General features: G+C 35.9%; 1 protein-coding gene across 7 annotated transcripts in view; it reads left to right on the top strand.

The window, feature by feature from the left end:
- RALYL (RALY RNA binding protein like) overlaps positions 1-18,444 on the top strand; it is a 409,831-nt gene that overhangs the window by 329,448 nt on the left and 61,939 nt on the right. For all 7 annotated transcript variants that reach the window (XM_061343014.1, XM_061343015.1, XM_061343013.1 and 4 more), the window contains one exon: positions 5,508-5,540. In XM_061343014.1, coding sequence (XP_061198998.1) covers positions 5,508-5,540 — 33 coding nt within the window. The remainder of the gene's footprint in view (positions 1-5,507; positions 5,541-18,444) is intronic.

Genomic DNA, 18,444 nt, shown 5'->3' on the forward strand with positions numbered 1-18,444 from the left:
GCCCAGGGAGTTTGTGAATGCTCCATCCCTGGCAGTGTTCAAGGCCAGGTTGGATGAGGCCTTGGGTGATATGATTTAGTGTGAGAGTGTCCCTGCCCATGGCAGGGGGGTTGGAACTAGATGATCTTAAGGTGCTTTCCAACCCTAACTATTCTATGATTCTACCATCACACAGATGTGATGTACAGATTAAATTCAAGTTAGCTTCCATTTGGCATCAGGAGAATTCTCTGGGGTAGTGTGGGAAAAAGCTGTAATCCATAACTATGAAGGTGTTCATATGCAGACTCTGAATTAATTTTGCAAGTCACAACAATATTCACCTCACCTATGAGAATCCATGCCACTGTCTTTTTGATTCATGGATTTATAAAGGGAAAATACAGTAAAGCCAAGTACAAACTAAAATCAGCTACTGAAACTCTCTTAGATGTATGGGATACTAACTTTTAATTCTAGCTCTCTGATAATATTGTATTAAACAATTCAAATGACTTGAAGCTTTTGTATTTTCCTGTCTTCTTGCTGCTTAAAATTTAGGCAACATATTAACAAGGATTACTGGAAACTACTTCCTTTACTGTTCTTATCCATGCCTCCCTTTCCTAGTACAACCCCAAAACCTTTCTGTATTATAAGAGTAGTGCACCCAGTATCCAACATGACATTTTTACTGATATATCAAACCCAACTATTGCATATGCTGATTTATGTTTTATCTTGTCCTCTTGCTGCTGTGAAAGTTATCATGGGTGAGAGGCAGTCTCTTTAAAGCACTTCCTCCTTGTATTTTAAGCTATCATTTTATTCAGGTTTTCAACCATAATTTTTTTCAGATAATTCTGAACAGATTATTTATTCATACTCTACTAACTGATGGCTAAAGATTATTATAAATTATTATTCATTAAATATATCGACAAGCCAGGTGAACCATAATCTGAATATTCTTTGACTTCACATATTTTTAATAAATCTTTTGTTCCCAAAGCTGTATAGTACAGAGATAGACATGCTTGTCAGCTAAATAAGTCAGCCACATCAATCATACAAAATACACAATAACAGTATCCAGCCAATTCATCAAGTGACTGAATTCCAAAATGCTTTTCAATTGGTCTGCCTTTCCTACATGGCTTGAATGAAAAGCTTGAATCCTCTGGATTCCTGTTAGAGGTATTAACTCTTCCAATCCCACTGAAAACTGCAGTCACTATTTATGGCTTTTACATTCAGAAAGAAAATGAGTGACATTAGCAACACACTCAAGTTATCCTTGGGAATTCTGATTTGAAGATCATAACCCAAAATGGTGAGTCATCTAAAAAAAAAAAAAAACCTGGCCCCTTACCATCACTTTCCCTGATTCAGGGTAGACAGTTTTATTATATTGAAAACTCAGAATAGGAAACACAACAAATGCCTTGAATTCCACGTTCTTCTTACTTAACTCCTTAGAAATGAAATTGTATGATCACCACAAGGAAGAATATATTTAGTTAACTTAGAAAATACTTGGCTAAAATATATTTGCTTGTGTACAGTGCTGATATTGTTAGAAATGTTACCCACTTTGTTCTGTAAATATATTTTGGGAAGGAGAAGCAAGGATTCTTTACAAGAGATTATAATGATTTACGTATGCTGGGTCAGGCCTCAGATATGAAAAGCCATCTTGCCTTGTCATCTTAATAAGACAATTATGCAAGAACAGTGGAGTTTACTTTGGGATCTTCCTGTCCTCAAATTATTTGTTTACAGTTCAAAGAGGAATTCACATGCCTCTGATCTAGCCACATTTGCTTGCATGTTTGTCTGCAAACCTTGAAAAAATTGTCCACCAAATATTCAGTCCATGTAAAAAATGGGATTGAGATAAATGGCATTAAAATAAGTAAATTTAGCAACAAAGAAAATAATGAAATACACAGTTATGTTACTCAGATCTTGTAAGATGTCTCTCCAAGGCAGGTTGCCAGGGGTAAAATACTAAATGGGAAATTTACGGGGTCTTTATTTTAGACACAGAGTTGTGACAGCATTGAGGCATATCAATGGGTATGAATCAATTTGTCTGTGCCTGTTTGGTTTACAGTGACTGATTTTAATTGAGCAATTTACATTGTGTAAAAATCTCTTTTCTTCCTGCAAAAACTTACCCGTTACATGTAGGTAAGAAAGTCAGACCTTTCAGAAAATCTTAGCTCAGAATCAAAGCGAAGCACACTTCAGATTGCCCCATTCCAGTCATGCTGCCTATTAGCCTGATTCCCTCTTATACAAACTGCTTTATTGCCTTGGCATCTGACAAGCTGTAACTTTCTGATAGGAAAACAATTTGAAGAAAAAAATAAAAATCCTGATCATTCCAGCTTCACTACATAGAATAATTAGGGTTGGAAAGGACCTTAAGATCCTCTAGTTCCATAATTAAAATATTATTCCCTTTGTTTACTGTCCAACCTCATATTTCTTATATACGCAATAATTTTTTTCAATAAAGAAAATTTCTGTTGTAACATTTTTTCTGAAGACATATGAGCCCTTCTCACAGCTTATCAGGATTACTCTTTTTGAGATATTACAGATAATTATGCAAGACTTCCTCAAAACTCTGGAGAATTTATTGTACTGCAGGCTAGAAAAGAAAGATAAAAAAATCTATAATATTGAGATAAACATCATTGGTAAAGATAAGAGAGGATGCTATTTTATGTGGTGTTGCAATTTTAAAACCTTTATATTAATTTGCCATATTCTGAATTACTAATTTAAATAAAAGGCCAACAGGTAATTATATTCCTTTACTATAAGAAACACTTGAACTAATTTAAAGTAATGCAGAAAATTATCTAAAACCATTTAGTCAAATATACTAAGAGGGGTCAAACCTAGGGCAACACTATTTAAAACAAATTGAATTTCATCTTGAGAATGGATTGCAAATAGATTTTTAATTGTGGTATTTTGTCCACAGGGCATTCTATCACATACTTTTCATTTACGAGTAAAATCTACCAGAATGTTTTCCAGCAGGATAGTGCCAGGTCTCTGGCACTTCTTTATTATGAAGTGTGTAAATATGTTCCGAGTCTTTTATTATTTGCTCATTTTGCTTATAGTTAATCTTTTGAGCCAAACACTGAATACTTCACAGATCTGGTTCATTTCACTAAACAGAAAAGCAAGAAACAAGACAGTAGCAGTAGTTGGGTTTTTCTTCATGCACTGGAAAGAATCTGCAAAGATGGTGCAGATGCTTTCCTGTAATCATGTGATCCACAACAGGGAAAGCTGGTCCATGAAGCTGGCATTGTGGCTGCACAGAACCTGCAGGAGGGGGATGCAAACCTGCACATGAAGGGCCCCGTCATTTTATTGCTGTCTGTCAGTACTGCCTAGGCACAGAGAATGTCAAGCTAAGCATTTTCTTGGTACTGTGAGGGTTTTGGTGTATGGCATGGCAGTCTGGGAGGGAAAACGCTTGTAACAGTACTGGACCTGCCCTGGAGAAGCTTCCCCCTGAAAGCAGGACTGCTGAACTTTCGGCTTCCACTGTGCTTCCAGCTGCATTCAAGGACATTAGTGATACCCTTTTTTATTCTTTTACTTCTACATGGATCACAACCCCAGAAAGAAATGGGAAGATCAGGTACAGCCATGAAAACAACAGGAAAGTTATTATGTTTCGGATACATTTTGCTATTTCCTCAAGCCTTATGCTAGTTGTCCTTACAGCTGGAAATCTAACCCCAGAAAATTAGGTTTAAAGTACATCAGAAGATGACACTGTAAATGAAGACAGGCTCCTAAATTATTTCCACTAATGATTCTGGAAAAGAAGTAAATGCTTTGCAAAAAGATGACATGCAGTATTTTTCAATTAAAGGCAAAATCATATAACACTTTCAAAAGCTCAGTGACAAGTTCACCTTTTCTAAACACCCTTCTGGATAGTTATCAATAACTAAATTTGTCTATTGGTTTGTGAGGTTTTTGGACAAAGGCTTGGCTAAATGAATAACTGTGAATGTACTTGTTAGTTTTCTACAAAGAAGACTTGCAGGACTTGGAGGCACACCATACATAACGCTGTTGACTCCTTTGAGAGCTCATGAAGAACTAGTCTCGAGGAAAAAAGACAATGCAGAAAGAATCGCACCCCACCTGTACCACCCAAGGAGACCTTCTGCTGTGGTTTTTGTAGCCAGATTTGCCTGTCCCACATTGGCCTTCTTAGTCATCAGCGCGCTTGTAGTAAGCGTGGGTAAAGCCCTTCCCAAATCTTCGTTTGCGAAGTCAAGCCATGATGATACTCTTGTTTACAGTTCTATTTCAGATATTTTGTCATGGCACTGAATTGTTTTCAGATGGGAGGGGTCATCATATATGAAATGTTTCATTTTAGATATGACATACTTTGCTTTGTTAGAAACACTTTTCTTTAAAGGCTGCAAAGAGACATTAATTGCCTCGGAGTGTTCTTCCTAACACAGTATGCCATGAAAATTAGCACAATAGAGAGCTTTTGCATCATTCTTGTGTCATGTAACCTCTCAGAATAGAGTTGTAAATTTGCTTTATGTATGTTTATAAAGGACTCTAAAGTCACATGTTAATGGTCCAAACAGGCAGCTACTAATGCAAAAATACAGATGAAAATACAAAAATTAGCGCACTGATTGCAGCCAGGACACACTACAAAATTAGGATAGCTGGTTCTAGGTAGTGGAGCAGAATTACAGTGCAATAACATAGATGAGGATGTTGGAAATCTATCCGGGTTGGATGGAAATTACTCATAAAAGAGGCTTCTGCCAGTGTGCAAGTGGTGCAGCTCCTCACACAGATAGGAACAGGAGTTGGAGACCAGCACTTCGACAACTGGGTTTAGAACTGGGCATGATTCTGTGTCTACCAGACCAGTAGCATCCTGCTCCAGCACAAGGCTGAATGTAGCAGATGTGCCAGAGGTTCTCATGACAAAATAACCGTGTCATACAAATAGAGAGTGTTGTAAAGCAAGCAAGATGGGTGTGAAAGACCTCCAATCAAGAGAGTTCTTATACCCATACTAAATTTTATGTTTAAAGTTAAAATAGATAAATATCTTCCCTAAATCGCCTAAATCATGTCCATGGAAGGAAAAAAAATTATGAAAAATGAAAAAAAAAAAGAGGTCAAATTATTACTTATTTGCTCTAGCCTTTCCATATAAATACCTATACAAGTCAACTGAATCTGTTAAATTTAAAGGGCCTAGATGTGTTGTTTTATAAATACTTGATTTCTAAGCCAAAGTTCAGTTAAGTAAATGGGATTTTTTTCAAGGCAAGCTCCTAGCGCAATGGATCAGTCCCTTCAATTGTTGTTAATTTGTGTATTGGTCACCAAGTAAACTTGATACTGAGAGTGGCTGTTTTAAATTAATCTTATAAATATTCTGAAATATAATAAATATGTGTGTGTGTGTATATATATATAAACTTCTTTTATTTGCTTGACAGACTTGAATCAAAGGAGCCCTTCCTATCCGTTGGGTAAGTAGGAATCTCTGTATTTCTGTAGATATTGATATATTCAGCTATCATACAATATAATTTATGTTAAGCACAAACATCCTGTTTCAACATTATAATTATATACTATAGCTAAGATTAGAAAAAGTAGTTATTAGTCAATAAAGTCAGCAGTTGTAGATATCTCCCTTCTTAAAAAATAATAAGACATATTTTGCCTCTATTGACTAACCAAGATCTATACTAAAAGACATGTAGGAGTTAAATGTTGCATTGGAAGGTAGCTGGTTTAGTATTTTATTTTCACTGATCATTCAGTCAGAAACCATTTTAAATATTGTTTATACATAATTGATTGTTTCTTTTAAAATAAAAATTTTCTGCTTCTTTAATAACAGAAATTAAATCAAATTCATAAAATAGAAAAATATCACATTTTTAGCCTAACTATAAATCATTACTCGGACTGGTGCATGACAGCTATTATCTCCATAGTCTTATAACCACTTAAACAGTTATATGGTCCATATATTAAAACCATTAACTTTTTAAAAACATTTTGAAATGTTAAATATTCTGAAAAAAGCACCATTCTTTAATAAAATTTAGACCATTATGCATATTAAAGGTATCTGTCACTTCTGAATCCAAAGTTCACTTTTCATGCACCTTTTTCCTTTTAGCTTCTGTCTTTCAAACTTTATGACATTTCCTAACATTCTCACTCCCTGTTTTCCTTCAGAACTGTATATTCATTGTCTCTTAATTCTCTTTTTAATTTGTTCACAACAGTATGCCATGCAAAATAGCCATTTAAGAGTTAATTTTACCATGTATTTATTAGTAGCTTCCAAATTTTTGTATTAACTGCAAATCAAAAAGTACTTCAGGTCATGAAGTGCTAATTAAAGTTAGCAAAAAAGGAAGAGTGTCAGTTATTAACAGAGAAGCTCAACAAATCAGAGTAAGCAGGATCAAAACATGTCTGTTTCCATAGTGTGACCGTAACTTTGGTGTGTTTCAGTATATTTTGAATGAATTGCTTGCCATTTCTACATTCTACCAACTCAAAATTATAAAAATATAAATGAATGCTGGTTAAATGTGGGATACTCTTAGTCTGCATGCTTTGAAATGTACAAATTCCTTATCAAATTTAGTTACTTCTGTTATTAACTTTAGTTGCTCCACTTTGTAACTTGTCTTATTGAGCTGTTTTTCTGGAGCGTGCACTCTCATAAAGAAGAGATTATCAGAAAATCTCAACTTTAAGATTAAAAAAGATTTCACATACCATTGTGGTTGAGGAGCAAACTTGAAAGTAAAAAATGCAGGAAGCAAATTGAAGATTTTCAATTATATTAATAGGAATTGCCACAGAATAATATGTCCCACTTTTGTAATTCTTGTCATGGTCTTAATAACCATGCTAGCAATTTTACAATATTTGGGGATGTCTGCTTAGGAGGAAGAATTATGATTATGTTTTGGGTTTTTATTTGTTTCCAGATGAGTGGATTTGTGACCACCGTGTAAATCCACATTACCTCCACACAGCCACTGTATGTGTCTTTGTTACTAACCTGGATTCCTTTTGGAAAATCTAATCTGAGCAAATAGATTTAGCCTCTTCCCAGAAGTTTCCTTGTAATGTATTTGGATTATTTTTTGCAAGTTTGTAATGATAACAGTGGAAAATAAAAAAATTAGTCCTCACCTCTGTGCTACTTTTGCCTTTTACTGCAAAAAGCACCCCAAAGAAGGGATTTAGAGAGAGGTTAGAGCACCATGATCTGAGGAGAGGCCCAAGCCACCATGGCACTAAATCAGAGAGAAGCTTCTTCTAATTCTACAGTTACTGGGGGTTAATCTGTTCAGAAGACAAGCTGTTCCAAGACCTGTATCTAAGGTTTTAACCCAGACTGATAGCTGCAACCTGTAAATGTTTTCAGAAGAAAAAGGCTGACTTAGCCCCAGCTAGACTAAGACATGGTGCCCTTAATGCCTCTTGCAGACAGAGTTGGCCAAGGCACCAATCTAAATTACTTTAAGTTGCCTACAGACGACTCTGTCCTGCACACCAGCTTTTAATTCATCTGCCTTTTTCAGCAGAGATTTCTTTCCACATTTTCTTTACACTGCCTGTAAGGGCTAATTCTGATTTTTTCTTTTATTGTGCCTAAGGCAATGACTTCTTAATGCTTTTCTATTAATTCTTTTAGTGGGGAAGGGAACATGAAGTGTGGCAGCTTAAAAAGCTCAAGACTGCTACAGTTTGTTGAGCTCTGCATGTATAGTAAGGGCTGCAGCCTTCCTGTGAGACAACCCACAAAGGAAAAGTGGATCTTACAGTGGTGCATTATTTTCCCACTCAGAAGCTACAGAGAAAGCAGACCCCAACCTTTGCTGTTGCAGTTTACATCACAAACGCAGGGAGAGAATAGCTCCTGTACTCCCTTCGTAAAGGAAATTCTGTTTATCTTTTTTTCTATGCAAAGTGCATAGCAATGGAAAAAAAAAAAATCATGCTCCTTTACTCCCTGTGCAAGACAGGGGCATAGTTTGGCATTGAAGTAACAGTAACCTCCTTAATGCAAGTCTCTAATGGTAGCAATCAGGAGTAAAATTTCATCAAGCATGTGATCTATCCAGATAAGAGTATCTGAATTCATTGTTATGATTTTGGGATAGAATACAAATAGATAGAATTTGAAACACATATTGCCTTTCTTTGTCTCTTAGAAGTGAAAATAAAATTCTTAAAGAAGGCTGAAACAACTCTTAACACTCCTGAACGCTGAGTGTTAACCTGTGTAAGCACAGGATGCTTCTCCCCACAGGTGTTATTTCCATGATTTTGGGAATTTGTGTCCATGTTCAACTTGAGCAAGAGAGTTGTCTGGACATCCTCTTCATGTCATGTAGATTTCATGCTCATGTAGGGTTCAAATAAAATTAAGTCATGCAAATAGCCAAAATGCCTGGAAGACTTTACCATCAGATGCAACAGTTCTGGTAAAACTCCCCCAAAGTGAAGACTACTGACAATGCATCAAATTATATTCATGCAGAAGCCTTTGAAAAATTGAGACCTAGAAAGAACAGACAGGTCAACAGCTAGAAAAAAGGGATACTGCAAAAAAAGAGCAACCTAGGAGCCAGCTCATATTAAGTTCATCTGACTTTGTGGCAAAGTGTGTATAATATTCAAAATATATATATTTAAAATGCCAATAACTTTTAATTATCCACATTTGCTCTCCATATTTGGCATTTTATTCTTAATAATAATGATGTACAGTTATTCCTTCAACAAAACTGCTATCATTATTGATAAATAATTGGATTGATAATCCAGATACTAACCATTCACCCAGCTATTTCACAGCAGCTGATTCATGTTAACTGTCTGCATGTAAAAGTGGAGCCCTTGATAAATTCCAGATACTACTGCATGCAGATATGCATTTAGTCATCAGTCAGAGCTCTAAAACCAAAACATGTTTTGTAGGACACATGCATTGCAGCATCTTTTAAGACCTGTAATAGTGGTATATGGCCAACAGAGATCATAATTCTTTTGTAACTGTCTGGCAGAGTAGAAATTCTTTGAACTAATTCTTGTTTGTATCTAACTGTAATTGTATGTAACTTTCATAATAGCATCTCGTCTTTAATATATGCAGTGGTATAGAAAATCCATCACAGTAACTAATAAGTTGTCAAACTTTTAAAAATATTTGTCTTCATTGTTAGCCATTATTTAATAATATGTCCCATGATGTTGAATTCAGAAGAGATGAGGAGAGAAAAAAACAGCTGAATTTTTCTGAGGCTAGTGAGACCTTAGACTCAGCTATTGCCAGCTGCAGAGAATGGGATTACTTCTGGATAAGCTTGCAATAACTTTTCAGTGAGATTGTCTTTGAAAACACGTGTTATATACATCTGGTTGTCAACTGAGATTCAATATATTTCTCTTTTTTTTGTGTAGATGTTAAAAAAACCCCAAAAGAACAAAAAAATAACCAATGCAAAACCAACCAACAATACAAACTGCTGACTTTCTAACTCTTTTTTCCTTTTTTTCAATATTAGTTGTTTGCTATAAACAGTATAAATTTAGGTGGAAAGCCCAGAGAAAGACATAAGTGAAATGAATTCATTTTATGCATTTGTTACATGGTGAATAGTTGGCTGTTGTGGGAGAAGGAAACAAGATAAAAGTAAAATTGGCACTAATTGTTACATTTTCCTTACATTCTCAGCAGAAAGACTAGAGATCTGTATGACTTACTGTTTTTGTCACTGAGGTCCTGTTACTAGAAAGTATGTGACAATAGAAAATACTGAAAAGCCATGTTTTTCCAAATCACATCTTATTCATAGCAGCTTTTGAATCATGGGTGCTTACTTCTAGAAGAGGTGGAGCAATTTTGGTGGGCTCAGCTTTAGGAAGCGGTTCCAAAATGCAAAAATTAAAATTTCTTACTTTTCTTCTGGTAGAATTGTTCTGAGAAACATTTAACAACTAGAGTTTGTCACCACATTTCTTTCTCTTGCTCAGTAGTGGGTTGTTTGTTTTTTTTTTTCCCATAAGGCCATTTTGAAATAATGGAATCAGGAAATCCTGAACTCAAACACCATTTTAAGAGATTCTGTTCTGAAGAACCAAGATAGTTAAAAAGAAAAAAAAAAAAAAAAAAAAAGGAAGCCTAGTCCTTGAAGGCTCTGTTAGGACATCAGAGATTATAGGTTATACGGCAAAGCAGACAGTAGGTTAAAAGCACAAACCAGAATGTAGCCATGTCATCTTCTGTACAACAAATCATAGAATCATAGAATAGTTAGGGTTGGAAAGGACCTTAAGATCATCAACTTCCAACCCCCCTGCCATGGGCAGGGACACGTTGCTCTAAACCATAGGCCTCGTCCAACCTAGCTTTAAACACTGCCAGGGATGGAGCATTCACAACCTCCTTGGGCAACCTATTCCAGTGCCTCACTACCCTAACAGGAAAGAATTTCCTCCTTATATCCAATCTAAACTTCCCCTGCTTAAGTTTTAACCCATTACCCCTTGCCCTACCATTACAGTCCCTAATGAAGAGTCCATCCTTATATGCCCCCTTCAGATACTGGAAGGCTGCTATGAGGTCTCCACGCAGCCTTCTCTTCTCCAGGCTGAATAGCCCCAACTTTCTCAGCCGATCTTCATATGGGAGGTGCTCCAGTCCCCTGATCACCATTACACTTGTCCCCCATCCTGATTACCAGATAGCACCAGTGGAAGGGGCAGGCATTATTGCTACTGTTCCCATCCAGCATTTGAAGAGAGAAAACTGAGAAAATTATTTTACCTTAGAAGAGGAAAAATATAAAAGCAGATACTGGATGCATTTTGTTCTGCTAATATGAAACCAATAAAACTACCAACCTCAACACAATCTTGTAACTCTCATTTATATTCATGCCAGGCATGCAGGAGTTTTCATGAAAAGCATGAGAGGACTGAAGACACCTGACAATTATTTAAACTTATTGCTTAGAGACAGGCAGTAATTCCTTATGCTTAAAACCACTCAGGCTCTCTGACAGAGGCAGCAACAAGTCTTCTGCATTTGCAGAGAATAACCTCTAAAACAACCAACTCTTTAATTATGTGTAAGGTTTAGCCTGAATACTAGAAGCAGAAATCTGGGAATTGCAAGGGTTTTGTGCATGGTGAGGCTTCCATGGTAGGCCCCAGAGAGACAGGAGGGATGTGTGGGGTGATACCACATATGGAAAGCTGGTGATCTTCATGTGGAAGATGTTGTATTACTTATACCTTTCTCTTCCAAGAATTTATTGAAACCCACAAGGATTAAGCTTTTCTATAATTGCCTTCTTTCCATTATTATAAGACTCTGAAACAATGAATGAATATAACTGTTTTATAAATTTATAAAAAAAAAAAGGGTTTTTTTTGCTTGAAGATATCTCTGGAGAAGAGACTACAAAGCAACTACAACAATAACGGTGGTCCAGTGTTGGCACTGCATTTGTCAGTGGTTTTGTGTCATTACTCAGTGCTCATAGATCCCAGATAATGTCTTTTTCTACTCACCTGTAATCTAAGTAATAACTTTATACTTCCTCTATTTTGCTGATCTTTTTACTTCTACACCACTTCCACTTTCACACACAGAGAAATACACATGCAGTACATAGAAAATAGGCTAATATATTTGGCCAAAAAAAGAAAAATATTTTTCTAATTCCTTTAACATTTATTAGAACAAACTCAACAAGTATGCACCTTAATAAATTCTTTTTCCTCTCTCTGACCTTGATATCATCAATAACAATGCGTTTCATAATTGAGAAAGACAACAGAGCATGAGATCACTTTTTTTTTTTTCTGGTTATTGTATTTACCTTTCCCTTTTTTTTTACTCTCTGTTATTTCTGTAATCCAAGACTACCCTTCTATTAGTATTTCTATTAAAACAATCCATATGCGAGTCATTTATGTTCTGGGTTCATGATGAACAATTACTGAATACAGTACTGACTACCTAGATGTTCCCTAGAGCAGGGAAAATGATGCTCAAGAGAATGTTTCGGAAGGAAAGTCAGGAGGCTGAAACATTCTAGAGATAGGGAAAAATGAAAGAAAATAAACCAGAATGCAGAACCATAAGAATAGAAAGTCTGGGGAAAAGGACTATACAAAGAAGCAAAAAGGGAGGCATTTTCTTGCAATAGAAAATGGAAGAAGGAAGAAAAATATTTGCTGGTATGTAGCCTCACTGTAGAACAATACTATTTATTTCCACCTCACTGGGTTTTACCTGAACAGTAGTCACTGATCCAGGAGTTCTATAAAACAATATTTGGACAGTCCTTGTTAACTCAGTATTCTTATTTCCTATTTCTGAAGTAAAATCTGATAGGCTGCTATAAGGTCTCCCTGGAGCCTTCTTTTCTTCAGGCTGAGGTGCTCCAGCCCTCTGATCAGCTTCCTGGCCTCCTCTGGATACTCTTGAGCAGGTCTACTTCCCTCTTGTGCTGGGGGCCCCTGAGCTGGATGCAGTACTCTAAGTGGGGTCTCATCAGAGCAGAGAAGAGGGGCAGGATCACCTCTTTCAGCCTGCTGGTCACACTCCTTTGATGCAGCTCAGCATACAGATGGCTTTCTGGTCTGCAAGCATACACTGCTGGCTTATGTTGATCTTCTCAACAATCAACATCCTCATAACCTTCTCCTTAGGGATGGTCTCGACCCAGTCTCTGTCCAGCCTGTATTAATTCTTGGGATTTCCCCAACCCATGTGTAGGACTTTGCACTTCACCTTGTTGAAGTTCATGGTGTTCGTACTGGCCCACCCTTCAAGCGTGTCAAGGTTCCTCTGTGTGGCTGTTATGAGAAGCAGTTACTCAAGGAAACGTACATAATAGGCATGACCTTGTTTATTCTCTTGCTGTCTGAATCAGGGAACAGAAATTACAGGTGGGTTTCCAGGCACGCTATGAACAGCAAACAGACAAAATGAAAAATTTCCAACTTTCAGACCGCATTTTTATTATTAACTATTTATTGAATACCTGAAAATAGTGAACACCACAGAAATCAGGATCAATACTCCATGGAGTAAAACTGAAGCATTTCTGAGTTAATGTAATTCATCCTACAGATCTATCATTTTCTGGTGTACAAGAGGATATGGGATGGAAAAGGAAGTTACATCTTCTGGAACAGTGAAGCTAGTGAAACAAAACTGGAGATAGCATTATTATGCCAAAGTGCTGACATTTTTTTAGTAGAGATGGAGGAACCTGAGAGGTATCGAATAAGCCTTTGTTTCTTCACAGAACTAATCTTTTTTATTCACATACACACGCAAGCATATTATTCATAGCTACATTTTAAGTCTGGAATCAAATAGGATTTGGTTTCAAGCATACCTTGTCTACGTATCACCAGTTAGGTGTATTTCATGTTCCAACTGATACTTTGTAGGCTATAAAGCTGTCTTGCTGTGTAAAGCATTCACGGAAAATAACATTCCAGTCATGTAAGTCATATAAGGGTGAGTAACGGTAATGCAGTTTTGCTGGGAGAAGGCAAAAATTGTTTGAGGAGAGTTCAGCAAGAAGGTAAGGGAGAGGAGAGCAGGAGAGAGAGAGACCTTAACAGCTTAAATTCCTTCACAATCTTGTTGCTTGGGAAGAGATGCTGGAGGCAATTCGCAGCACTAAATTGTTATGGTAGATTAATTCAACAGACTATATAAAACCACATATAGTCTAAGATCTGCCTGTATAGTTAACTTTGAATGTACATTTCCCACAGGGATAAAACACTTGAAATTTTCTATAAATGTTTACTAGCCCTGATGCATACCAGTGCAAGCAAAACACTAATCTGGCAGGGAGTGTAACCACATGATCTGGGGACACATGTTACAGAAAATGACAATAACTGAAGCATAAAGCCCCTCAAGTCCTCTTTTGTGCAGTCATTTTCTTAATATCTAAAGTGTTATGAAATCAATCTATGTGGAAAAGATGTATCTACGGATCATTGTCTAAGAACCATGATAGTTACTGTATCTTAGTTAAGAGTGATGAATGTCATTCTAAGTAAAAGTCTGAATGCATTATTATTTAATTTTTACATACATGGAATTCTTTTTGCCATGCTTGATAAGACTAAAGAAACATTAGTGAGTGTTCTTAGCAAGCAGGATAAAAATACTCTCAATTCTAGTGTTACAGCAAATGAATGTGGCATCTTATACACAAATATTGGTATTATGTTCTTAACAGGTGATAACAAAAACTGAATGAAACTTGCCCCATTGCTGTAAGCAAGATGTCAAAATGTGAATCTGTGCATCTCTTTCATTGGAGCTTAATACAGTGATAGGAAGGAGTCCCCAGAAGAGATCACGTAATATCCGAGGAAAAAAATGAAGATCACATAAAATGCATACTGAAATTCCCATATTGATTGTGTTTTGTTTTGTTTTAATATAACAGTCTGACTGGATCACTAAGTTAATATCACTTATGCTACCAAAATGGTTGACCAAGATAGCAACACATGATCTACAAAATGGGACTACAGTCTTTTAAGGAGCTTAAAGTTGGGACAAAAAAAATGAAGCCAAAAATGTAACTTCATTAAACTCTATGTCAGCTATGCCCATCAGAAAGTCTTGAAGAGAGGAAATTATTAGCACCCCATACTGCTGGGTGCTCTGACAGTAAACCAGGGAGGGGAGTAAGCCTCTAGTGTGTGGATGTAACCATAAAGAAATAACTCTTGATTTCAACAGCTTTACTCAGAGTTTGCACTTAGTTCGGAGTGGTGACTAATATTTTAGGAATTTGTTTTGTGACTTTTTATTCCCTTACAGAAATCTTCTTATCTTCACTGTGATTACAGAAAGTGAATGAGCACAGGACCTTCTAGGGCACTGACTAGGAGGCATAGATTTGTCAGAAACCAAGGCAAGTGGTATAACAGTATAGTTAGCACTAGTCTAGAGCATACAAACTGGTTGTGTCGTTCATAGATGCCCTTTCCACTCACCTCTGAGCAAACTGGACTTGAGTCTAGTCTTGTGCTCAGTTATAGAAGAATCTCCTTTGTGTCAGATGTACTTCCCATATTCATTTACCATGGAAATTGCTGCACAGAGTGCCAGAAGTACAAGAATGCTTTCTTAGATTCACAGTAGCTGATGCTTCCATTTGTATTATAACTTCACTTGCAAATTGAATTGGAGAAACAAGAAGTATGTCTTGCCTTCACAAGCTCTGCTGAGGACACTGGCAGTCATTGTCTGTTTTATATAGCCATTTCACTAATTTAAACCTTAAGTTCCTCAATGTAAAATAATTAAATTAAAACATAAACATGGTGAAAATGAGAACAGAATAAACTTAATTAAGCCTTCTAACAAGGGTATGCATATGTTTGAATTTTCTATAAATATTTTTTCTTTACATAAATTTTGACATTGTCACATTGTAATTGGTTAATATTTTGTTAACTGTGCTCTTCTGTTTCATGTAGTGCTTCTGTTTCATGTAGTGCTTCTTATGTAGTCATCTCTGAAGACTACATAAATTTTTAAGAGATCTGGTTTTGCAATCATAAGCAGTTAGTCTTTCAGCTCCAGTGCTACTACTGTGATTTTAATTTATCAATCTGCTGTTCAGTGAAATGCTGTAGAAATACTTTAGAACCTAAACCCATCACTTATTCCCACACCTATCAATGTCGGTGTCTGTACTGCCAAAGCAAGTTAAATGACACTCCTGCAATGTATACAGTATTACTAATAAATTGGATAATTAATCACATGTAGGGTTTGACATTAGTACCTTGAATACACTGAATTTAAAACACATTTTTAAGAGGCAGGACTCATTACTCTTGTACTAAGAAAAAAATACCATATGGACATCAAGAATTTCCCAGTCCCTCTATGCAATTAAAAGACACCTTGGAAAACAGGCCACTGGAAAGCTTTTTCATTACCTTACTATGAAAAGCTCCTATAGGAAACAAAAGTAATTGGAGATTACTTTCAATGGCAGAAAAATATTTTACAGTAGAAAGAGAAAGGTAAGGGACATATTAAGTAGATTTACTCAGATTTCTTTACACATAAAAACTACTCTTTTGTTTCTAAAAAGCATCAGGCTACCAGTGTTAAGCATAGACTGTCCCTGCAGGCACAGTAAGTAGTTTTCATTAGATGCAATTCTAATATTTGGCAATTAGCTATATAGAAAATTATTGGGCCTCAATTTCAAATTGAAATCCCTGCATCACTTGTGCCTGCCTGGCAGTCATAAACAGCTCTCAGACCACCTGATCCCAGAGTCTGAATATTGATCTTGATGTCTTTGCTATCCTCTGCTTCACAAGTTTTGCCTAATCCTCTCTAAGTAAGTGATTTAATTACCTGATTGTGTATGTGCAACTTAGGATATTTGCCTGTTTTGCCTAAAATTCAATTTGAAGAGTAAGTTCAACAGTTTTCCCAAAACACATTTCACTAGGAAAATATCTTCAGAAGGAGAGCGAGGATAAAAAAGGGATGTATCTGAACATACAAAAAAACCCAGACTAATCATATTGCAAATAAATTCTGCTTAATGCCTGCAGAAAGATACTTTAATGGAAAATGGAGTACAGTATATCAGCTATCCTGTGTATACATGCCTTACTTGGGTAAAAGCAGGACATGTACACATATCTTCAGATTAGATTTGTCAAAACCTTTTCAGTTTTGAAGATACAAAATCTTCATTTACAGTACTGAATTCCTTGCTGTACTTTTTAAAACTCCATACTTCTCCCCCACCTCAGGGAAAAAAATAAATATATATCTTGCTCTTATTAATGGAATGAACATAAACAGAATAAAACATTTATTAATTTATGGTTACAAAGAATATTATGACAATTTATCAGTAATTGAAATATACAGAGTAGGTTATGTTCAATCATATGGCATTTGGGGATGAGTGGTAGGGGATTTTTTATGGTGGTTATTTTTGTTTTTAACTGTATATCTATTTGCCTTCATTACTACATTATGGAAATGAATGTAAAATACTTTTCTGCAATTAGTTTTCCTCTCTGGTTCCCTCTTTTGTGCTGTAAACCTCCAAGAATACATTGGTTGAAGGAATTACTGGCAAAACTTGTGTTTTGAAAATAAGTATGTCAGCAAAAAGGAGGCTCTGAAGAGTGTTATCTTTCTGTGCAGAACATGCAGCCTGAACTGCAAACAGAAATATTCCATTTCTATCATCATTTTCAGCCTTAACTAAAATCAAGTAATCTCTAAAGTAAAGGTGGGATTCATCCCACCAATTTAATTCATGTCTTTAGGGAACATACATAACTGTTCACAGAAAAGTGGCCTGAAATCTCCACCTTTTTTTTCCAATAGCTCATGAAAGTCATTGCCATCTGATTGATTTTTTAATAGGTAGAGTTTCCAGTTCCTGGTATTTATTCTCTAAATCATGTAGTTACCCTCATCCACTCCTTTGTTTTTGCACCACATCAGCTTAGACTGTCTCTTTTGCACTCATCAGGAACAATTTCTAGCACTCTTTTTGCACAACAAGAGAAATGATTTTACAAGTGACTGGAATACTAGTTTCAACCATTAGGTTGATATGTGCCTCCTAAAAGAGTTTGATTGAAGGAATATTGCTTTTGTATTTAATATTTTTACCCAGCCCTGACAACAGAAAAGCAACTGACAGTATAAATGGTGATAGCACTGTCAATTGAATTAAGATACATTACGCCTGGTTTGTCAGCATTTATGATTTACAAATACATCTTTGTACCTGTGGAAAGAAAGAGATATTAGCTAAGGGTGACTCACATGCAAGTCAGAAATTCTTGTTGCCGTGAAAATATCAAAAGCTATTTCTGCTCTCTTCTGCATTAACTGTTCTAAAGTAGAATAAGTCCATTTCACTCACCAGTGTTTGGAGCTAAATAAATTAAAACAAGATGTAATCATTAGTTTATTAAAATATTTTGTGGGCATATAAAATGGAACACAAGAAAGACTATAGTGTGAGAATATATTTTCAACATACAGTATCATCAGATATATAAAGACGTAATAAAATCCATAGGTTGATTTCAAAGATGCCAAAGCATAATTTTGCATTTGACTGACACATGTGCAACTGCTGTTGTACATAGGAAATTTGAATATGTACAGCATCATAACTCTGAAAATACATCAGGGTATCCTTTATTCTTCAGGCATATACAATTTAAAGCACATGTAGTATTCAGTGAAACTGAAACACCCAGCGTATACAAGTTTGTCTTGAAGATAATAAATCAGAAAAAGGAACCATGATTTTGGTTTAACAGAAACATACT

This window comes from Neopsephotus bourkii, unplaced genomic scaffold (assembly GCF_033783945.1).
Source record: "Neopsephotus bourkii isolate Nb327-2 ecotype Australia unplaced genomic scaffold, CSIRO-AGI_Nbou_v1 NB_1820, whole genome shotgun sequence".
Classification (NCBI taxonomy): Eukaryota; Metazoa; Chordata; class Aves; order Psittaciformes; family Psittacidae; genus Neopsephotus; species Neopsephotus bourkii.